At 40.5% G+C, this 24,745-nt stretch overlaps 1 protein-coding gene and 1 pseudogene across 1 annotated transcript; both read left to right on the plus strand.

Annotated features, from left to right (window-relative positions):
* The first annotated feature begins 311 nt into the window (after nucleotides 1–311).
* Nucleotides 312–24,446, plus strand: LOC118711103. Its single transcript, XM_036424057.2, has 2 exons — nucleotides 312–1,729; nucleotides 22,910–24,446. The coding sequence occupies exons 1-2, from the start codon at nucleotides 328–330 to the stop codon at nucleotides 24,358–24,360; spliced, it is 2,853 nt and encodes a 950-aa protein (XP_036279950.2). The 5' UTR covers nucleotides 312–327; the 3' UTR covers nucleotides 24,361–24,446.
* On the plus strand, nucleotides 9,670–12,318 carry LOC118711107 (annotated as a pseudogene).
* Nucleotides 24,447–24,745: the final 299 nt, after the last annotated feature.

The raw sequence follows: 24,745 nt of genomic DNA on the forward strand, positions 1-24,745 counted from the left end.
CCAGAGATACTTTTTTTTTTATATAGGAATGTAAGGATTAATTGCTGATTGAACTGTTCTTTAAATGGCAATATTGTTCTGTCCACAGAAACCACATATGACTTAGATTGTGCTGAGTTTTTTACCACAAGGACTCTACAGCCCATGTTCAATTGGGGGAAAAGGCATTAAATACAGGCAAGAGTGGCAGGAAGTCTAGGCATCAACTGAAAAGTAGGACTCTTTTTGGACTCTCCTACTGTATTGCATACAGAGCATACTTCAACTTCTCACTTTCCTCACTCCTGGAGTATCACACTGCTGAAGGTCAGATACCTTCACTGCACAATGGAGTCTGCAGCCTCCCTTGCTGAGCTTCAGGCAGAGGCCAGTTGCCCCATCTGCCTGGATTACCTGAGAGACCCAGTGACCATTGAATGTGGGCACACCTTCTGTCACTCCTGCATCTACCAGCGCTGGGAAGATCTACTGGGCACCTTTCCCTGTCCTGTCTGCCTCCATCATTGCCCTAACAGGAAGTTGAAGAGGAACACCCAATTATGTCACATAATTGAAATTGTTAAGCAGATCCCCACCTCAGGGAGCGAGAGAAAATTACAGGAAGAAAAACCCCTGTGTGGGAAGCACAATGAAGTTGTAACACTTTTTTGTGACAAGACCCAAGAGATGTTGTGTCCTCATTGCAGGGCCCAGCAGATGCTGTGTCCTGATTGCAAGGTCCCCTTAGAGCACCAGGATCAGTCCCTGATACCCATTGAGGAAGCTGGTGCTAATTACAGGAGGAAGCTCAAACGATATATTGGGGAACTGATGGTGGAGATTGAAGAAGTTGAAACGGAATATGAAAAACAAATTGCAAAAGAATTTGAAGTGCAGAGAAAGGTGAGAAGTTGGAGGAAAGAATTGCAGTATGAATGTAAAGAACTGAAGTGTACCTTACAAATAGAGCATGATTTATTTAATGCTGGTTTACTTATAGAAGAGAAAGATGTTGAAGAAAAACTAACTGAAAACAGAAGACAAATTTCAAACCATATGTTCATGCTAAACAATCTTTTAAGTGAAATAGCAGAGAAGTATTTGCAGGCAGATGTGGATTTACTCACAGGTATTGAAGATATCCACAAAAGGTATGAAAAGCTAGAGACCCCAGCAGTCTTTTCATATAAAATAAAGAAGGAGAGTTGCAATCTTCCCCCACATTATGTGGGCCTGTATAAAATAATCAGCACATTTCAGGTAGATTTGACACTGGATCCTGAAACTGCCCATCCAAGTCTCATTGTTTCAAAAGATAGAAAAAGTGTTACATATAAGACACCAGATGGTTTTCTTAATCCCCAGGCACACAATTCTTACCCAGCTGTCCTGAGTTCTGAGGGATTTGATGGTGGCAGGCATTTTTGGCAGGTGGAAGTAAGAGGCACAGGTGACTGGTCCTTAGGTGTGTGTAAAGAATCTTGCCTCATAAATAGTCTAATATCACCATACCCAAGCAATAGCTGCAGGCACGTTGATCTTTGTGCTAGTATATGTGGAACATGCCTTAGAGGACACATCATGAGGGTTGGTATTTTTCTGGACTATGAGTTGGGAGATGTTTCATTTTATAATTTGAATAATGGATCATACTTGTATGGAATCACTGGTAAGTTTAGGGAAAAACTTATGCCTTATTTCTCTACTTCACCTTTGTCAAAATCTCTTTCATTTATTATCAGAGATGAATGATGAATAACTTGGAGGAAATTTTGTATGTGGTTATTTTCTTCCCTTGTTATTGAAAGGAATGCTTGTATAAAGATTCTGATTCCAGTTTTGATGTTTCTGGGAAGTATTTAGTATTCACCCTTCTCTTCTCCCTTTACCTCATGCCTGGGAAAACTAATGAGAAAGCTTTTGGTGCAGGTGGGAAGTTGCAGTGAAGCAAGCTCCTATAGTGCCAGTGTGCTCTCACCAATGCACCCAGTTACCACCATAAACAACAAACTATTCCCTTTTCCCTGTGCTCTCATTTTGGGACCTCCTCTGTGACCCACTTTACCTTCCCCCCCAAAACCTCATCATGTGAGTAATAAACTTTTTCATACTCTTCTGGTATGTGATGAGTCATCATCAGTCTGAATAGTTGAAACCAATTTTGGATGGCTTCCACCCTGACCATGCAATCTGGTCACCACCATTGGCATTGTGAACAGGATCTTACAGATATAAAGCACCCCCACCAGGCTTCCTCCTCTGTCTTTGGGTTGTAACATACTCTGATTCCCTAGGCAAAGGTGTCCTTTCAGCTTTGTTCTGCATTTGCTGAGTTCTATGAAGTCTGTGTTATAGATTTAATTGACCTAAGTCAGAGGTTTTGATAAGAAACATATTCTACTTACTTTTTATTATTTTCCATATAATTTTTGGGAATACCTTGTCCTACTTTTGTCTCCTGTTTTATAAACTTTTTATGTACAGAGATGAACAAAATCAGGTTGACAGTAGTGTTACAAATAATACAGTAATTAATAAAAATATCAGATTAAACTTTTGTGTACTAATTGTAAACATACTTTTGTATAAATATCCTCACCTGATGATATATTTATTGATAAATATAGAGAGAAATTGAGAGAGAGAGAGAGATACAAAGAGAGAAAGAGAGAGAAGGGGGGAGAGAGAGACATTGATGTGAGAGAGAAACATCCATCGGTTGCTTCCCATAGGCACCACTACCAGGGATTGAACATGAAACCTATGTGCCATGACTGGGAATTGAATCTGCATCATTTTGGTATATGAGACAACATTTCAATAAATTGAGCCACCTGGCCAGGGCTATAAACCTATCTTTGACTATCCTGTATGACCTGTGTTACATGGAAACCTATGGTTGGGCTTGGGCTGCCTGTCGCTGTGTCCAATAATGGAGGGTTGAATCATATTAGGTGTTTATTGAGAAGGCTAGACAGCCAAGGAGACAAGTTGCTTACAAGCAAATCCTGCCTCCCAGCAAGATTCAGGGGGACAGGATTATAAAGGGGGAGGAGCTGAGGTGAGGAATGTAGCTACATGCTAGCCTGGGGTCCGAAGACATCAGCTATTGTAATTTGTCATCGGGCGAAAAGATGATGCTGATGAGATGATGTTTTGACTCCTGGTGGGTTGGCTTGACCAGGCTGGTGGGTTCTGCTTGCTGGGTTCACAGCTGAGTCACCTCCCCAGTCCCTTCATACAGGCCTTGAAAAGGAAACTTTAAGAAAATCTTAACCCCCTATTCATATGTAAGAAACTTAATCCCCTATTCACATAAGTATGTGTTCTAAGAATTAAAATATATGGTTATTTTTCAGATTGATTCAGGTGCTCGATCTACGAGGTTATGGGTCTCCCCTATCACCTGCAAATGTCATATACTCATTTTTGATGTTATGTGAAATTGCCAGCCTTTTAGAACATGCTTCTGTTTGGATGCCTGTATGTGTATTGTTTACAATGCTTGAAAATAAAACTTTACTTTGCATATCTCTGTACTGTTTGTCTCTTCATAACTTGAAAAGATGCTCAGCAAAGTTTTCATTGAGGTACAAGGTACCACTTCACTGACCAGAGTAGCCATGATATGTTGTGGTAATCTCAGTTACTTAGCAAGACAACCTAGTATTTATTTTTGTAAAGTGCAATATGGGTTGGCAGGGTGCTATTCCATTTCCCACCCAGGAATCAAATTTCCTCAGCCATGTGTTGTCACACCACTGGGTCAGTACAGCTAGAGAAAGAGGGAGCATTAAAGGGCCACACTAAGCCTTGAAGGCCAACACCAGGAGGAGGCGCACACTTTTTTTTTCTTCCATTTTTTCAAAATAGTTTCAAGGTTCGAGTTACCTGTAAATGGTGAAGAATGCATGTATTGTGAGATGAAAAGCTACTATTTACCACAATTCCTGAATCCAATTAGGCATTAGTGAAATGCACATTAAAGATTAATCCTAGAATTAAATGTCTTTCATTATAACTTATAAGTAGATTAACATATACATTTACAATAGTTTCACTTAATCCTATAGCAGTTGTTTAATAACTTCCCCCAATAAAGAAGATATTTCTCTTTTTTTTTTTAATGTATTTTATTGATTTTTTACAGAGAGGAAGAGAGACGGATAGAGAGTTAAAAACATCCATGAAAGAGAATCATCAATCAGCTGCTTCCTGCACGCCCCCACTGGGGATGTGCCCACAACCAAGGTACATGCCCTTGACTGGAATCTAACCGTCTGGGACCTTTCAGTCTGCAGGCCGACGCTCTATCCACTGAGCCAAACTGTTTTCAGCAAGATATTTCTTTTAACTAAAGAAAGCCTTGAAACTTTCTGTATTTGGTAGAAAAATAAAACACTACTAATTTGAAATTTGATTTATTAGAAAATGAATCTTTGAAGAGAAAAAAAAAGAAAAGAAAATGAATCCTTGAGACTAATGTATAAACATAATGAGATAAAAAACATTAATGGAGAGACTTCTGTGGATAAGTAGCCTAGAAGATACCTTTTTTTTTTTTTTTTTTTAATTGTTATTTTAGCCGAAACCGGTTTGGCTCAATGGTAGAGAGTTGGTCTGTGGACTGAAAGGTCCCAGGTTCTATTCTGGTCAAGGGCATGTACCTTGGTTGTGGGCACATCCCCTGTGGGGGACGTGCAGGAGGCAGCTGTTCGATGTTTCTCTCTCGATGTTTCTAGCTCTATCCCTCTTACTTCCTATCTATAAAAAAATAAATAAATAAAATAAAATTATTTTAGCCCTAGGAAGATTGCCTCAGTGGATAGATCATTGGCCTGAGGACTGAAAGGTTCCGGGTTTGATTCTAATCCAGGGCGTGGATTTCAGATGCAAATCTCCTGGTCCTGTTCAGGGCTTATGTAGGAGGCAACCAATTGATGTATCTCTTTCACATCGATGTTTCTCACCCTGTCTCCCACTCTCTAAAAATCAATGGGAAAATATTCTCAAATGAGGATTTACAAAAAGAAAAAAAAACTTAATTTTAATTTAAAAATATATATATTTTTATTGATTTCAGAGAGAAAGGGAGAGGGAGAAAAAGATAGAAATATCAATGATGAGAGAGAATCATTGATTGGCTGCCTCTACTGGAGATAGAGTCCACAACCAGGGCATGTGATCTTGACTGGAAAGAAACCCAGGACCTTTCAGCCAGCAAGTGGACACTCTATCCACAAACCCAAACCATCTTGGGAATGAACTATCTTTTTAAAAAATAATTCTTAGGATCATTTTAGAGAGAAAGGGAAAGGGGGAGAGAGAGAGAAACATCAATTGGTTGCCTCCATACATGCCCTGACCTGGAATTGAAACTGCCACGTGGGCAGGTGCCCTGACAAGGAATCAAACTGGCCACCTTTCAGGTCATGGGGCAACACTCAACCAACTGAGCCACCATGACCAAGGCCCTAGAATTTACTTATATGACTGGAATGACATTGTGAAAGCGAGTGGTGCCATTAGGTATGTTTACAGCACTGTAACAATATTTCATTCGGCAGAAAATTCAGTTGCTATGGTTACTTAACCCTAGTACATCACTGGTTTAAATTTCAGTTAAACATGGTTTATGAACTGTAATTCTTAAATAGGAATAAAATGGACCCAGAGGATGGAGTCTCCACCCCAGAGATTACTCTCCTCAGCAGTTCATCACTTACCAAGTCTGCCTTCCGCACAAAGGTACCACACAACTAAGCTATGTTTTCTATCAATCAGCTTTTCTTCCGTGTCATATATCATGTTCCTCATTTTCCTCTGAGTTGTCACCAAAGGATGTTTCACATTCATTTTTCTACTGACATTTTCTGGAAAATGTATGTCTTCTCCAGGGCTAATTTATCTTATTTGTAAAAGCCTCACTGTTGAGCTGGTAAATCCTATTCCTGTGTGTAGTAAGGCTTAGAAGACAAAAATACTTAGGGGGGAGGGACAGAATCCCAATGGAATTGTTCTTTTAGGATAGGAAATTTCAAACATTTTATATCCCAGTCTCCTCTTGACACCATAACAAAAAGCAGTCTTATACCTGAGCTTACAAATTGATTGAAACAGGTTTTGGTAATGTCATTAGTCCTCTAACAGCAAAGTCCCTTGAATACTATTTCTATATTATTTATGTCTCTTTGCTTAAAGACTTTCTTCTTGGAAATAGAATTGAAATGAGTCAACTGTTTCTGCACTAGTTTTTTGCTTCATAGGAATCACTCTTTTATAGATTGGTAGAATATAATAAATATTTGAATTTTAGTTAAAATATATTTTACTGATTTCAGAAAGGAAGGGAAAGGAAGAGATAGATTAGATAAAAACATCAAGGATGAGAGAGAATCATGGAAAGGTTGCCTCCTGCATGCCTACCATTGAGATCAAACCAGAAACCAGGCATGTGCTGTCACCCACAAACGTACTTCGACTTCCAGGTTCATAGGTCCATGCTCAGCGACTGAGGCACACCAACTCAGCAAATGTTTAATTTTTTAAAAATGAGGGTGGTGTCAGCCATAATTGAAAATAAATTAAAAAAAGAGAAACACTGTAAATTTTTGGCAGTCAGTATAAAAACCAAATTCCCTAATAAGCAATATGACCCAAAGTCATTGATAAAGAATTTTAGAGCTCAAAGAAGCTTCTCGAAAATAACAAGACTGGGATTTGAAAAAAGAATGCCAGTGCAAGGGGTAAACAGTGCATATGGGGCAAGGGTCTGCCACGGACCAACCTGCCTGTGTAAAGTGCTGTGGCAGAGGGTGCCAGGCCCTGAGTGTGTGTGTGTGTGGGGGGGGGGGGGAAGGAGAGGGCAGGACTGCAGAGTGCTGGGGATGACGGGGTGAAAGTGGTGGGCTTCTCACATTCCAAGGTGGGAAAAGAAATGGGCCTCCCTTAGCCTTCAGGTTTTTTCTTCTTCCTTCTTCCTTCTTCTTCCTCCTCCTCCTCCTCCTCCTCCTCCTCTTCCTCCTCCTCCTCCTTCTTCTCCTTCTTCTCCTCCTCCTTCTTCTTCTTCTTCTTCTCCTCCTTCTCCTCCTTCTCCTCCTCCTCCTCCTTCTCACCGATATATATTTTATTGATTTTTTTTACAGAGAGGAAGAGAGAGGGATAGAGAGTTAGAAACATCAATGAGAGAGAGTCATCGATCAGCTGCCTCCTGCACCCCCACTGCTGGGATGTGCCCGCAACCAAGGTACATGCCCTTGACCAGAATCAAACCTGGGACCTCTCAGTCTGCAGGCTGACGCTCTATCCACTGAGCCAAACCAGTTTCAGCTGGTGTCTACTTCTTAATGAGCACAGATGGGATTAAAGATTGTTGAAAAGGTGGGCAGGGAATCCCAAAAGTCCAGATAAGATAATGAAAATGAAGATCTGCTGAACTGATCTTAAGGGAAATCCACTTCCTCCCATTCACCAGGAACTCTGAACAGCTGCTAAGCCCCACCTGGCACATTTCCCTCCTCCAGGGTGGAGCCACCAGTCTGATGGAGGGAAGTCCTCATAGCTCCACCCTCCTAGCAGTGTATATAGATGCCAGGGTCACAGCTTTAACTTCACAACTGGTACAAGACACATCTCAGACCCGTCCTGGAGACTCACTCCACAGACTGGCCCACAGAAAGCTGGCACCAGGTGAGCTGGGGATCCAGACAGAGTATGTGCTCAAGGGAAGTGTGAGTCTGTGAGAGCCTTGGGTTCCTATGCGGCTGCTCTAGTAGGACATGGACCTCAACAGGCAAGTCAATCCTAGCTTGGACTCAGGTAAATATAGGACAAATGCCTTTCTTATTTTTCTAGTTTTTATGTGAGCTGGACCTAAATCATCTAAGTACCTGGTTAAAAAAAAAAATAGTTACTGTGACCCCCATCTGATCTAAGAGGTGATTAACATGGGTATGTGATAAAGTGCCCAGAAGTGCTGGGCTGAAGCCTGTGTAGACCACTTTCCAGAATGTCTAGTGTGTCTAGTGATCAATTCTTATTTTTTTAAAACCAGAGGTTCCAAGAGGTTTACCTAAATTGAAGTGTATTCTGACTCCAACCTGACAGGGAAGCTGAGCATTATGTTTCATGTGTCACTGAAAGAATAGGGGATCAAAAATCCATCCTCAGGACACAGGCATTCAGTTCAGATTTGAAATTCAGCCCACATAACCTGCAAGCAGATGGAACTCTAATGCCAGCCTTGATGTTTCCTTAATCTCAATTTATCTCCATAGAAGGAGATTTTTTGTGTGGGAAGGAAGTGAGGACAGGGAAGAAGATGATGAATTTGAAGAGGAGGAAAAAGGAAACAACTGTGAGGAAGGAAGGAAATGGAATGGATCTGAGAACTCTGAGATGAAGGGACATGGATGAAGCTTAAGAAAGGAAGTAGGAGAAAAATATTTGGCTAGAAGAGAGCAGGGAAACACTGAAATAGAATTCAAAAGGCCAATTGAAAAATTAAGTTACAGAATATTCTAGGTATCCAGAATTAGAGAGGAAATACTATGAAATCATGCATGAAGAAACTATATGCTATAACTAATCTTTTTTCACTTCTACCTATAGTTGTACCAACCGTTCCCCATTTCTGTGCAGGTCATACCTATAATTTTACTTTCTAAATTTTATATATTTCTAAAAGTGACTCTTAATTTACATAGCTCTGTGTTAAAATATTTTTAAAATTACTTTGCTTAAAAAATTTTCGATAGGGATAGGAAGGCCTAAAGACAGAGAGAGGGAGATACACACTCAGGGGGAGGGAGAGAGGGAGGGACAGAAGGAGGAAGGGAGGGAGGGAAGGAGGGAGAGAAGAGAAGAGAAGAGAATGAATAACTGAGTAAGAGGAAGTTACATTGAACTGTTGTTCCATTCAGCCATGCTTTCATTGTTTGCTCCTCCTAAGCACCCTAATCTGGGATCCAACCTTGTCATATTGGGACCAATGGAGTTACTGTATATGGCAATTTACATACTTCTAATGCTATTCAATATCGCAATGGCACATAATTATCAGTCAGGATTTTGTTTTGTTTTTTGTTTTTTAATCCTCAAATATCCAACTTCCAATTGAATTATGATCAAATATTCCAAAATGAAATTACTGAGTAGTGTGGCTTTGAAGTCTGTTTTAATTTCTGAAACCTCTTTCCCGGTGTTTTTTTTTTTTTTAATATTTTTTTATTGATTTGAGAGAGGAAAGGAAAGGGAGAGAGTGATAAAAATATCAATGATGAGAAAAAATCTTAAATCGTCTGCCTTCTGCACGCCCCACACTGGGGATGGAAGCATGTGCCCTGACTGGGAATTGAACTACAACCTCCTGTTGTTTTTTTTCCTCTTTTTACAATCTCCTGTTCATAACTGGATGCTCAGGCACTGAGCCATACCAGCTGGGCTCTTTCTAAGTTTTTGTTTTCTCTCTTTATATTTGTGTTGAAGCAGTATGATAGAATTTTCAATAGTGTCTATTACAGTCCAGAATTTACTGGTTATTTAGTGTATTATTCAAGGTTTACCAGAGAAACAGAACCAGTAACATGAATCTAAAAAGATATTTATTGAAAAGCAGTGGCTCAATTAAAAAAAAAAAAAAAAAAAGCAGTGGCCCACAAGGTTTTGGGTCCTGAGATATCTCATGGTCTGCCGTCTGCCAGCAGGAGACCCAGGAAAGACAGTGGCATAGATGGAAGGCCTGAGAGTCTGAGAGCAGATGGTACAGATTCCAGTGGGGGTCTGAGGGGCTGAGAACCAGCAGCACCCAGGACAGGAGGTGGGTGTGCTAGCTTATTCAGTCCAGCAGAGAGTGAATGCAGCTTTGCCCAGTTTTTGTTCTCTTCAGGCCCTCAGTGGAGTGGATGATCCCACTGACATTGGGCTGAGCCACCCTCTTGCTCATCCATAGATTCAAATACTAATCTCAGAAATTTCTTCACAGTCACACCAGAACTAGTGTTTACCTGACTATACAGTGGACCAATCAAGTTGGCATGTTAGAATTGAAACATGTGAAGGTAATTCTTCACATGTTTCTCTACTCCTCATATTTTCTGTAAATAAGTGGTTTGGAACATGTTTGCTGAGATTTAGGTTAATTTTTCTGGAAAAACTTCTTCACAAATAATGTTATATCATCCCTTCAACAGTTCTCTGTACCTGTTTGTCACTCTTTCTGTGATAGTTGATAATGATAATTTTCCCTAAAACAGTTAATTCCTTTAGAGTTGCAAAATAGATCTTAGTTTTAATTGCAAACATCTCCTTAGATATTGTCATGATAAATTATTTTGTTTACCTGATGTTACTGCTGCTTGAACAGCCCTTTAAATGGCAATATCATTTGTCCACAGAAACCGCATATGACTTGGATTGAGCTTGGTTTTTGACCAGGAGCGCTCTATATCCTTTGTGCAACGTGGTGTTAAATACAGGAGAGGGCGGCAAGAAGACTGAACATCAGCTGGTGGCTGGAATTCTTGGAAACTCCTAGTGCCTTCCATAGAGAGGGAGGCCTGAGCAGACCTCAGCTTCTCACTCTCCTCATTCCTGGAGGATCACACTGATTGAAGAGACGGTCTTGGGACAGACACCTTCACTGCACAATGTCTTTTGCAGCTGCCCTGGCCAAGCTCCAAGCAGAAGTCAGCTGCCCCATTTGCATGGATTACCTGAGAGACCCAGTGACCACTGAGTATGGGGACAACGTCTGTCCCTCCTGCATCCACTAGCCCTGGGAAGGTCTACAGGGCACTTTTCCCTGTCCTGCCTGCTTCCACCACTGCCCTGACAGGAGCTTGAAGAGGAACACCTAATTATGTCACATGACTGAGATTGTTCAGCAGATCCCCACCATGAAGGTAAAGAGGAAAAGGCAAGAGGAACTCCTGTGTAAGAAGTACCGTGAGGTTCTGGTTCTGTTCTGTGAGAAGGACCTGGAGCTGCTGTGTGCCCAGTGCAGGGCCTCATCTGATCATGGGAATCACCCCCTGATGCCCACTGAGGAAGCTGCTGCTAATCACAGGAGGATGCTCAAAAGGCACATTGAGTTCCTGACCTTGAAGATACTAAAATGGAATGTGAAAACCAAGTTGCAAAAACTTTCAAAGTGAAGAGAAAGATGAATAAGTTCAGGGAGGAATTATATTATGAATGTAAAGAACTTAAGTATTCCTTTGAAATAGAGAGGTATAATGTTAATATCAGTCTGTTTAGAGAAGAGAAGGATATTGAAGAAAAACTACCTGAAAATGGAAGACAAATTTCATACCATATGTTCAGGTTAACCACTCTGTTAAGTGAAAAAGAAGAGAAGTGTTTGCAGACAGACCAGGATTTACTCTCACTGGTATTGAAAAGATCCACATTAGCTATGGAAACCTAGAGACCTCAGCAGTATTTTCATTTGCATTAAAGAAGAACTGCTCTCTCCCCCCACATTATTTGGGCCTGTATAAAATGATCAGCACATTTCAGGTAGATTTGACACTGGATCCTGAAACTGCCCATCCAAGTCTCATTATCTCAAGAGATAGAAAAAAATGTAATATATAGGACACCAGATGGTCTTCCTGATCCCCGGGCACTTAACTGCTTACCCAGCTGTCCTGAGTTCTGAGGGATTTGATGCTAGCAGGCATTTTTGGGAGGTAAACATAGGAGGCACAGGTGAATGGTCCTTAGGTGTGTGTAAAGAATCTTTCCTCATAAATAGTCTGATATCACCACCCCCAAGCAATGGCTGCTGGCAATATCAGCAGCAGACTGGTACATTGGTCTTTTCCCTAGAGGACAACACAAGATTGGCATGTTTCTGGACTATGAATTGGGAGAGGTTTTATTTTATACTTTGAATAACAGGTCATACTTGTATGGATTCACAAATACATTTGCAGAAAAACTTATGCCTTATTTCTCCATTGCATCTTCTTCAGAATTTCTTACAATCAGTATCATATGAGTGAAGTGATGAACAATTTTTGGGAAATTTTGTATTGCTTATTCTCTTCCATTTTTACTGAAACAAATACTTATAATCAAGATCGTGATTCCTGTTTTGATATTTGAATGTTGAAAGATTTAAGGACTCTCCTCCATTCTCTCCCCCCTGACCTTACACCTGGGTAACTGATGAGGAAGCCCAGGTGTTCCATCCTTGGGTGCAAGTGGGAAGTTCCAGTCAAGCAAGTTTCCATCAGTGTGGGCAGGCTCCCACCAATAGCACCCAGCAACCAACATGAACACCACAAGCTAGTCCCTTTTCCCTGTGCTCTCAGTCATTTTGATTCCTTTTCTAAGACCCACTGACACTACAAAAGCTCATCATGTGAGCAATAATCTTATTCGTATTCTGATATGTGGTGAGTCATCAGTGTAAAGATTTGAAACCAATTTTGGGTGGCCCCACCCTGACTCTGCAAACTGGTCACCACCATTGACATTGAGCGGAATTTTCCAGATACGAAGCGCACCCACCAGAGCGTCCTATGGCTTTATGTAGTAACACACCCTGGCTCCTTGCAGTTTGTGCTGCATTTTCCGAGTTCTATGGTGTCTGTGTTGTAGATTTAACTTTTCTTGGTCAAGTTTCTATAAGAAAAACATATTTATTATTTATTATCTCCCATGTAATTTTTTGGGAATTCTAGTTGTCTTGATTTTGTCTCATGTTTTACAAAAATTTAATGTAAGGGCTGAGCTAAAGCTGGTTGACAGTAGTGTTACAAATATGTACAGTAATTAGTAACAAGTAATACAAGATAAACTTTTGCCTGCTAACAACTGTAAACACTTATTTTTTTTAAATTCTCACCTGATTATGTTTATTGATATATAGAAAGAGAGGAAGGGAGAGAGACAGAGACAGACAGAGAGAAAAATGTCAATGTGAGAGAGAAGCATCCATCAGTTGCTTTCCATACTTACCTTGACCGGGGATTGAACCTGAAACCTTTGTATCCTGACTGGAATCAAATTTGCAGACGTTTTGGTGAATGATAAGACATTCCAATGAACTGAGCCCCCTGTCCAGGCCTTTGACAACATTGTATGACCTCCAAAGGTCACATACCGGTACTCATTTTTGACATTATGGGAAATTGTCAACCTTTGAAACATGATTTCGTATGAATGTCTGTATGGCATTGTTTACAATGTTTGGAAATAAAGTTGTAGTTTGCATATCTCTGTACTGTTTGTCTGTTTGTCTGTCTCCATACTTTGAAAAGATGCTCAGCAGGACTTTCATTGAGGTACAAGGGTCCATTGCATTGATCAGAGTCACCCTGCTATGCTGTGGTGATACTGAGTGCTTATTCTTGTAAAATGCAGTTTAGGCACTGCTCCATTACCCACCCAGTGATATAACTCCCTCAGTCACATGTTGTCAAAGCACTGCGTCACTACAACTAGGGAAAGAGGGAGCACTGAGGGGCCACCCTGAGCATTGAAGGTCAACACCAGGAAGAGAGACACTCTTTTCTCTTTCTCCACTTTCCAAATGCCATTGCAAGGCCCTACTTCTCTGCAAGGGGTGAAAAAGAATGCATGTATTGGGAGGTGAAAAGCTGCTTTTTACCACAATTCCTAATTCCAATTAGACATTAGTGAAATGTACATTAATGATGAGTGCTAGAATGAAAAGTCAGTAGAACTGGTAAAAATATTACCAGAGGAATTTATACTATAAATTAAGTTTGACTTAATCCTATAGCAGTTGTTCAATAAGTCAGGTATAAAGAAGATATTTATTTTAAGTAAAGTCTTAAGACATTATTTATTAGGTAGAAATATAAAGCACTATTATTTTGAAATTTTGGTGATTCATTAGAAAATGAATGATTGAGAAATTATATACACAATGGGATGAAAAGTATAATTGGGAGAGACTTCTGTGGACAAGTAGACTCAGAGCTACCTTTTTTTTTAGAGCTACCTTTTTCTTAAAATATATTTTTATTGATTTCAGAGAGGAAGTGAGAGGGAAAGATAGAAACATCAATGTTGAATGAGAATCGTTCATTCCCTGCCTCTGCACAGCTCCCACTGTGAATGGAGCCCACAACCTCAGTATGTGCTCCTGATCAGAATTGAACCTGGGACCCTTCAGTGAGCAGTCTGAACCAAACCAGATGGCGCTCAGAGCTACCTTTGAAAAAAACAACACTTTTTAATTTAAAAAATAATAATAACCCTAAATAAGTAAATAGTTCTTAGGACATGTTTGTTTAAAAAAAAATATGTTTTTACTGATTTTAGAATGAGAGGAATAGAGACACAGAGAGGGAGAAACATCAATTGTTTTCCTCCTATACATGCTACAACCTGGAATTGAAACTGCAACCTAGGCATGTACCCTGATGGGGAATTAAACTGGCCACCTTTTGGGCCATGAGACAATGCTCAGCCACCTGAGCTAACTGGCCAGGGCCCTAGGAGTTACTCAACTGATGGGTGTGACATTGTGACATCCAGTGATGACAACAGGGTATGTTTACAGTAGACACTCCCATATTCAATTCACATGTAACAGTGTTTGTTTCAACGGGCACAAATTCAGTCGCTATGGTTACTTAAACAACCCAAGTATACATCGCAGGTTTAAATTTCAGTTCTACATAGCATATGAACTGTAATTCTTTTTTTTTCTTTCTAATATTTATTGTTCAGATTATTACAGGTGTTCCTCTTTCTCCCCTCTTCACCTATAGCTCCCCTCCACCTGATTCCCAACTCCACCCCATGCCCTTATCCCTGCCCCTGTCTACATCCATAGGTGTAAGATTTTTGTCCAGTCTCTTCCCTCACCCCTCAGACTCCCTTCCTCCTGAGAATTGTTAGTCCAATCCCTTTCTATGTCCTTATTTCTATTATGTTCACCAGTCCATTTTGTTCTTCAGACTTTTTATTCACTTGATTTTTAGATTCACTTGTTGGTAGGTAGGTATTTCATGTCTTTTTGTTGTTCATAATTTTTACCTTTACTTTTCTTCTTCTTCTTCTTCCTATTCTTAAAGAACACCCTTCAGCATTTCATATAATCCTAGTTTGGTGTTGATGAACTCCTTTAACTTTTTCTTGTCTGTGAAGCTCTTTATCTGTCCTTCAATTCTGAATGATAGCTTTGCTGGGTAGAGTAATCTTGGTTGTAGGTTCTTATTACTCATCACTTTGAATATTTCTTGCCACTCCCTACTGGCCTGCATAGTTTCTGTTGAGAAATCAGCTGACAGTCGTATGGGTACTCCCTTGTAGGTAACTAGCTGTTTTTCTCTTGCTGCTTGTAAGATTCTCTGTTTGTCTTTTGTCCTTGGCATTTTAATTATGATGTTTCTTGGTGTGTCCCTCCTTGGATTCCTCTTGTTTGGGGTTCTGAATGCTTCCTGAACTTGTAAGTCTATTTCTTTTACCAGGTAGGGAAAGTTTTCTATCATTATTTCTTTCAATAGTCCTTCAATATCCTGCTCGCTCTCCTCTGGCACCCCAAAAATCCGGATGTTGGTACATTTTAAGCAGTCCCGGAGGCTCCTTACACTATCCTCACACTTTTGGATTCTTCTTCCTTTCTGCCTCTCTGGTTGGGTGATTTTTTCTTCCTTATATTCCAGATCTTTGGTTTGATTCTTGGGGTACATTGATCTATAGTTGAGTTTCTGTATATTCTTTATTTCAGACAATGTATGCTTAATTTCTGATTGGTCCTTTTCCATTTTTTTGGTATTCTCTTTAAGGTCCTTGAAGGTCTCACCAAGCTTCTTGGAGGTCTCATCAAGTTTCTCAGTGGTTTTTAGAAGATTCTTGAGTAATCTTATAAATGTGATTCTGAACACTGTGTCATCCAGTAGTTTGCTTTCCTCCATATCTCCCATTCGTGACATGTTTCTGTGTCTCCTCCCTGTGTTGATGGAGTGGCTTTGTGTTGTAGGTGACCTATCAGCTTCCCCAATCACCTGGGGTGGTCGCTTTTGGTATATCTCTTTGTAGGCTGAGTGCAAAGTCTTGGTGTAATTAAGCCTTGTTTGCTGTTGGTACTCTGGGAGGAATTGATCTCCAAGCCAATTGTCTGTGAGGACCGGCTCTGTCTATAAAGGAAGAACTGCTGTGCTGGAGACTCGGTTTGCTTCAGTGGGGCTTTGGTGCTCACTGAGCCCATCTCCCAAATGCGTCACTTATGGGTGTGAGTGGTTGAAATTGACCACTAGGAACACTGGCTTCTGGATCTCCAATGGGATTCAGTTCAGTTAGTGTCTCCCTGCAAGAGCTACAGTGTGAACTACAGTTTTTTCCTGTTTGCTTGGGACTTGGTGGTTTGTTTGTTTTTTTGCTGGAGCTGCAGTTTATATCTGGTTAAGCTGCCTCAATACAGGCTATTCTTATGTAAAAGCAGCTGTGTGGTGCCTGGGAGGGTCTGTAGAATGTGTGGGCGAGGCCTCAGGGCAGGGTCTCAGGGTGAGGCAGGGCCTCAGGGTGGAGCGGGATCTCAGTACCTCACTAGGTTGGGGCTTGGGCTAACAACGATGTCTGCCATCCCTGTCCTTCCATGTGTTTCCAAGTCCCTGCTTCCCTGGGATCCAGCGCAGTAAACAATGATTACTGCGCACACCTCTGCAAGAGTCGCCCTCACTTCTGACCTGATGGCCAACAGACCAGCTTCTCCCTGTTGGTGTCTGAGTTACCCACGTGACCCCAGAAACTGGATTTCAAAGTGATAGAGAGCTTGTTTCCTTTTGGGTTGAAAAGAAAAGCCGCTGGGGACTGAAGGGCCCTGGGTTCGATTCCGGTCAAGGGCATGTACCTTGGTTGTGGGCATATCCCCAGTAGGGATTGTGCAAGAGGCAGCTGATCGATAACTCTCTCTCATTGATGTTTCTAGCTATCTCTCTCCCTTCCTCTCTGTACAAAAATCAATAAAATATATTTTAAAAAAAAGAAAAGCTGCGCCGCGCCCAGTCACCACCACCAGCCCGATTCGCATGCCTCTGTACCTAGGCTCCTCAGCTTTTCAGTGCTTGCACTTCCCTCTCTTTCAGCCAGCCTTCCCGTGGTTTTGGATGATAAATGTCCTTTATATTAGTTTTAATTTTTAAAATTGTTGTGCAAGTGGCAGACCAGATGTTTATCTATGTCGCCATCTTGGTTTCTCCTGAACTGTAATTCTTAAAGTAGGAATAATATGGACCCAAAGGGTGAGGTCTCCAGCCCCAGAGGATTACTCTCCTCATCAGTTCATCACCTACAAAGTCTGCCTTCCACACCATGGTACTACTCCACTAAGTTAGGTTTTCTGGCCCTTTACAACAACAATCACCTTTCTTCAGTATCATATAACACAGGCCTCATTTTCCTGAGTTGTCATTAAAGGACCTTTCACATTCATTTTTCTACTGACATTTTCCAGAAAAATGTCTTCTCCAGGTGTGATAAATCCCATTTTTGTGGGTAGGAAGGGTTAGAATACAGAAATACTTTGCCTGATGGAATTGACTTAAGGAGACAATTGTTCTACATGGGTGATATCTTTTAGAACAGGAAATTTCACATATTTATATCCTAGTCTCCTCTTTACACTGTAACCAAAAGCAGTCTTATACCTAAGCTTACAACTTGATTGAAATAGTTTTTAGTGATTTCATTAGTCATCTTACAGCAAAGTCCCTTGAATACTAGTTAGTCTTCAGGTCACTTTGCTTAATGACTCTGTTCTTGGCAATGAGATTGACTAGAATCAACTTTGATTCTATACTAGTGTTTTGCTTTGTAGGAATCATTCTTTCATAGATTGGTAGCATATAATGTTTTAATTTTTTTTTTTTTTTTTTTTTTTTTTTTTACAGAGAGGAAGAGGGGTAGTTAGAAACATCGATGAGAGAGAAACATTGATCAGCTGTCTCCTGCACACCTCATGTGCCTGCAACCAAGGTCCACGCCCTTGACCAGAATCAAACCTGGGACTTTTCAGTCCACAGGCTGATGCTGTTTTAACTTTTTGTTAAAATATATTTTATTGATTTCAGAGATGAAAGGAGAAGGAAAGAAAGATAGAAACATCAATGATGAGAATCATTGATCAGCTTCTCCTGCACACCCCCCTCTGAGGACTGAGCCCATAACCCTAGTATGTGGTCTTGTTTGGAATCAAATCTGGAACTCTTCACTTGCAGGCTAATGCTCTATCCTCTGATCCAAATCAGCTAGGAAAAGATTTAACTTTTAATTTCAGTTTCCTCCTTAGCAAAATGAGATTAAAGTGTACAGGGAACTTTAAGAGATGATTACAAAGGTGCAGATTACATAATGGATATTAATAGGATTAGTCCCCTCTAGCCTGCAGGAATAAGAGGATATCCCATCAACCAGACTTCTTTCCCCCCCATTTTTTTTTTTATTAAGGTATTATATGTGTACATGTCTTACCATTGCCTCCTCACCCCTCCACTCCCATACATGCCCTCACCGCCGCCCCCCAGACTTTTGCGTCCATTGGTTATGCTTATATGCATGCATACAAGTCCTTCATCAACCAGACTTCTGAACATTCTCATACCTCCACTCTGGTCCACATGTCTCACCTCCAGGGAGGAACCTTGGTGGGTAAGGTCTTAAAGAGATAAACCCTTCTTATGGTATATATAGGCCAGAGTCACATTATTAACCATTTAACTGGTAGGAGCCTGGCTTCTTGGAAACACGCTTCAGGGACTCTCTCAAAGGAGCAGGCTCCAGGTAAGCCGGGAGTCGGGATGATACTGGTGCAGGAGGTGGGAGCAAACTGAGAGCCATGAGGTATTGCTCCCTGCCCTTGGCTTTCTGGGTGGCTACTCTGGCAGGGCCTTGACTTTACCTCGTAAGCTAATCATATCTTGGATTCAGGTTATATTAAGACATATGCTTTTATTATTGCTAGTGTCCCTAAATTAGCCTTGCCCTATGTCATTTAAATGCTTGTTAAACATATAGATACTGGGATTGCAATCTGACCTAAGGGGTGCCAAAATCTGCACATGCACAGTGCCCTAGCAGGCTGGTCTGAAGCTGCCTGTGGGATCCTCTTCTAGGATGTCTGGTGTCAAATTCTTTTTATTTAAAACTAGAGGTTCCAAGAGGTTTACCTAATTGAAGTATATGCTGACACCAAACTGAAAGGGAAGTTGAGTGTTATTTTCCCGTTTCATGTGTCTCTGAAAGAATAGGGGATTAAAAACCTTTGTATCTCTGTTTATTTTGAATTATGCCTCTGTAGGTCTTTCAATAGACATGACAACACAACAAATGATTTTAGTTTAGGTGACCCGCCCCTTAATTGTACCCCTGGTGGTATATTCCCGAGTCAGAAAATACTAACTTATAACATTATAAGATAATGTTACTATCTGAACATTAGTTCCATCTCATTATTTAATAATGAAATTTATTTTTTTTAATTTAAAACCAAATAAAAGCTTAACTTTGAACCATGGGAAAAAACAAACAAACAAAAAACATCTCCACTTTCACAGGCAGACAGTTCGGACCTGAAATCCAGACCACATAACCTACAAGCAGATGGAACTTAAATGCCAACCTTGGTCTTCCTTTAATATTGATTTGTCTCCATAGAAGAGATTTGTTGGGTGGAGAAGCAGATGATAGATTTGGAGTGGAGAAAGGGGACCACTTTGAAACAACTGTGAGGAAAAAAGGAGATGGTATGAATCTGAGCTCTGAGGTGAAGGCAAAAGGGACAAAGCTTCGGAAGAGAGTAGGAGAAAGCCTCTTGGCTAGAAGAGCGCACAGAAACAATGAAACAAAGTTCAAATGTTAAAATTTTTTTTTTTTAAATATATTTTATTGATTATATACAGAGAGGAAGGGAGAGAGATAGAGAGCTAGAAACATCGATGAGAGAGAGTCACCGATCAGCTGCCTCTTGCACACCCCCTACTGAGGATGTGCCCGCAACCGAGGTACATGCCCTCGACCGGAATCGAACCCGGGACCCTTCAGTCCCCAAGCCGACGCTCTATCCATTGAGCCAAACCGGTTCCGGCAAATGTTAAAATTTTTTAAAGTAAATTATTGAATATGTTAGAATAGGAGAGGAAATTATATGAACTCATGTATGAATAACCCATATTCTTTAATCTTTTGCAACTTCTTCCTAGAGTTGTATCAACCTTTTGCCATTTCTGAGCAGGGAATCTCTACCATTTTACCTGTAAACTTTTCATTATCTATTTCTAAAAGAGACTCTTAATTTATATGCTCTACATTAAAATTTTTAATTTTTTAATTTTATTTATTTTTTTATAGAGAGTGAGAGATTGGGTGAAGACAGAGAGATTGAAAATTAGAAAGACTTTTTTTTTAATTTTCTCTTTATATTTGTGTTGAAGCAATATAAAAGAATTTTCAGTAGTTTATTACAGTTTGTATTTTACTGATTACTTAACTCTATGCATTATTTTAGGTTTGCCAGAGAAACAGAACCAATAGTATATATCTGGAAAGACATTTATTAAAAAGTATTGGTGCCGAAACTGGTTTGGTTCAGTGGGTAGAGCGTTGGCCTGCAGACTGAAAGGTCCCTAGTTCAATTCCAGTCAAGGGCATGTACCTTGGTTGCGGGCACATCCCCAGTGGGGGGTGTGCAGGAGGCAGCTGATCAATGTTTCTCTCTCATCGATGTTTCTAACTCTATCTCTCTCCCTTCCTCTCTGTAAAAAATCAATAAAATATATATTTTAAAATAAAATAAAATGTAAAAAAAAAAAATATTGTTTAACAAGGTTGTGGACCCTTAGATATCCTATGATCTGTGTTCTCTATAAACAAGAAACCCAAGAAAGTTAGTTGTGTAGTTGGAAGGCTGAGAGTCTGAGAGAAGATGGTAGATTTCAGTGTGAGTCTTAATGACTAAGAACCAAGAAAACCAGGATAGGGATGGATGTGCTAGCTAATATCTGTTTTTTATTATTTATTTTTTTAACATTTTATTGATTTTGTACAGAGAGGAAGGGAGAGAGATAGAAAGCTAGAAACATCAATGAGAGAGAGTCATCGATCAACTGCCTCTTGTACACCCCCTACTGGGGATATGCCCGCAACCAAGGTACATGACCTTGACCGGAATTGAACCCGGGTCCCTTCAGTCCCCAAGCCGACGCTCTATCCATTGAGCCAAACCAGTCTCGGCTATTATTTATTTTTTTAAAGAGGTAGGGAGAGAGAATGCCAGAGAAATATCAATGTTAAAGAGATACCTTGATTAGTTGCCTCTTTTACATGACCCAACTGCAGATGGAACCCTTGAACTTGTGGTGCATTGGACAACACTCCAACAAACTGAGCACTCTGATCACTCTTTTATATATATGTATAATTTTTATATTATATATATATATATATATATGTATGTATATATTACTATTCATAATTGGTTTTTACTGTGAGGAGAATGGTGGGAAGAGAGGGAGAGAGAGAAAGATTTGTTCCACTTGTTTTTGCATTCATTTCCCTGGCCACAAGAAGAACCTGAAATCTTTTTTTTTTAGAACCCAAAATCTTGACATATCTGGACCATACTCCAACCAACTGAGCTACTAGCTAATATCATTCCCCCCTGCAAAAAAAAAAAAAAAATATATATATATATATATATATATATATATATATATATATATTTTTTTTTCATTATTACTTTAATTGATACAGTCAATGTCCATTTAAAACCCATATCCAATGACAAAAAGTATAAATAAAATTTTTTAAAAAGTGTGTGTTCTGTCACACACCCTTCTGCATGAATAATTTTATTTTATTTATTTGTTTATTTATTTTTAATATATTTTATTGATTTTTTACAGAGAGGAAGAGAGAATGATAGAGAGTTAGAAACATAGATGAGAGAGAAACATCAATCAGTTACCTCTTGCACACCCCCTACTGGGGATGTGCAACCAAGGTACATGTGCAACCAAGGCCCTTGACCGGAATCAAACCTGGGACCTTTCAGTCCACAGGCTGACACTCTATCCACTGAGCTAAACTGGTTTCAGCCGCATGAATAAATTTAATAAATGCTAATGAAAATTGAAACTCTTGCCCAGCCGGTGTGGCTCAACCCATGAACCAGGAGGCCCTGAGTTTGATTTCAGGTCAGGGCACATGCCAGGGTTGCAGGTTCCATCCTCAGTAGGGGTCCTGCAGGAGGCAGCCGATCCATGATATTCTCTCTCTCTCTCTCTCTCTCTCTCTCTCTCTCTCTCTCTCTCTCTCTCTCGCTTCCTCTCTGAAATCAATAAAAAATAAAAAAATTCGAGACCGGGATCCTGAAAGGCCAGGATAACTGGGAGGATGAGCCCAGTCAGTTGTCCTCAGAAGACACAGAGGCAGATGAACTGTGGGCCTCTTTGGAGGCAGCTGCCAAGCACAAGCTCCCTGACTTGGAACAGACATTGGGGGCCTTCCAAACCAGACGGAGAAAGAAGAAGCGGCCTGGCTCTACTAGCCCCTGAAGGGCCCGGTCTCACTTTGTAAATAAACAGCTGACACCCCCCCCCCAAAATAAATAAATAAATAAATAAATAAATAAATAAATAAATAAAATAAATAAATAAAAATTTCTTAAATATTGTGATGAGAAACGAATTGGTCTAGGTAACATACTATTCATATAGCGTGAGAAAGATGAATGCTGATTGAACTTTTAAATATGGATCTCTTTTTGTCCAAAGAAATCACTTATGACATGGGTGGTGCTTGGATTTTGACCAGAGTCTACGGCTGATCTTCACTTGAGGATCCAGACATTAAATTCAGAAGGAGTAGGTGACAGAAGACTGGACATCAGCTGGCCACTAGAACTCTTCTTGGAAGCTCCTACTGACTTCCCAAGAGCGGGAGGCCTGAGCAGACCTCAGCTTCTCACTTTTCCTCACTCCTGCAGGATCACACGGACTGATGAGAGCCCTTTCTAATAGACACCCTCACTGCACAATGGCCTTTGACGCTTCCCTGGCCAAGCTCCAAGCAGAGGCCAGCTGCCCCCTCTGCCTGGATCACCTGAGAGACCCAGTGACAATTGACTGTGGGCACAACTTCTGTCCCTCCTGCATCCACCAGCGCTGGGAAGGTCTACAGGGCACCTTTCCTTGTCCTGTCTGCCTCCACCACTGCCCTGACAGGAGCTTGAAGAGGAACCCCCAATTATGTCACATGACTGAGATTGTTCAGCAGATCCCCACCATGAGGAGAAAGAGGAAAAGTCAAGAAAAACTCCTGTGTAAGAAGCACCGTAGGGTTCTGGTTCTGTTCTGTGAGAAGGACCTGCAGCTGCTGTGTGCCCAGTGCAGGGTTGTGTCCCACCACGAGAATCACCCCCTGGTCCCCATTGAGGAAGCTGCTGCTAATCACAGGAGGATGCTCAGAAAGCACATTGGGGCCCTCACTAATCACCTTGAAGTTGCTGAAACTGTATACAAAAGACAAGTTGCTAATACTTCGGAAGTGAAGAGAAAGATGGAAAAATGGAGGGAGGAATTGGACTTTGAATGTAAAGAACTTAAGTGTTTCTTGGAAACAGAGCGAGATGAAATTGAAAATGATCTACTTATAGAAGAGAATGATGTTGAAGAAAAACTAATTGAAAATGGATGGCAAATTTCGTACCATATTTTCAGGCGAAGCAATCTGTTAAGTGAAATAGAAGACAAGTGTTTGCCTACAGACCTGGACTTACTCACGGATATTGCAAGTATCCAGAATAGGTATGGAAACCTAGAGACCCCAGCAGTCTTGTCATGTAAATTACAGAAGGAGTTTTTCACTCTCCCCCCACATTATTTGGGCCTGCACAAAATGATCCGCATGTTTCAGGTAGAGTTGACACTGGATCCTAAAACTGTCCATCCTGACCTCAATATGTCAAGTGATAGAAGAAGTGTGACATATACAACACCAGATGGTTTTCCTAAGCCCCAAGATCTTACTTCTTACCCAGCTGTCCTGAGTTCTGAGGGAATTGATGCTGGCAGGCATTTTTGGGCGGTAAAAATAACAGGCCTAGGTGAATATTTCTTAGGTGTGTGTAAAGAATCTTTCCTCAGAAATAATCAAATATCACCATCGGCAAACAATGGATACTGGGAATATCAGCTCTTGACCCGGACATGTGGCACTGTCCCTGTAGGGGAACGGATGATTGGCATTTTTCTGGACTATGATTTGGGGGAGGTTTCATTTTATAATTTGAATAACAGGTCATACGTGTATGGAATTGCTGATACATTTACAGAAAAACTTATGCCTTATTTCTCCATTGCATCTTCTTCAGAATCTCTTACAATCAGCATCATCAGAGTATAGTAATGGCAATTTGGATGAAATTTTGTAGGTGCTTATTTCCTCCCATGTTATTGAAAGGAAAAAACATAATAAAGATCCTGATTCCAGTTTTGATGTTTGAATGTTGAAAGCTTTTAGGATGCATCCTTCTCTCCGCCCTGACCTTATACCTGGGAAAGCTGATGGGAAAGACCAGGTGCTCCATCCTTGGGTGCAGGTGGGAAGTTCCAATCAAGCAAGTTTCCATCGGCAACACCCAGCAACCAACATAAACACCACAAGCTAGTCCCTTTTCTCTGTGTTCTCGGTCATTTTAATTCCTATTCTAAGACCCTCTGACCCCACAAAACCTCATCATATGTGAAATAACTTATTCATACTCTCGTGGTATGTAGTGAGCCATCAT

The sequence above is a fragment of the Pipistrellus kuhlii genome, unplaced genomic scaffold (genome assembly GCF_014108245.1).
Source record: "Pipistrellus kuhlii isolate mPipKuh1 unplaced genomic scaffold, mPipKuh1.p scaffold_m20_p_8, whole genome shotgun sequence".
In the NCBI taxonomy this organism is placed as follows: Eukaryota; Metazoa; Chordata; class Mammalia; order Chiroptera; family Vespertilionidae; genus Pipistrellus; species Pipistrellus kuhlii.

What these genes read in the sequence shown, in the direction of transcription:
- LOC118711103 (XM_036424057.2), top strand. Translation starts at nt 328, where the DNA reads ATGGAGTCTGCAGCCTCCCTTGCTGAGCTTCAGGCAGAGGCCAGTTGC. An exon ending in ATTTATTATCAGAGATGAAT is followed by an intron (nt 1,730 to 22,909) that starts GATGAATAACTT and finishes AGGCCTGAGCAG; the next exon opens with ACCTCAGCTTCTCACTTTTC.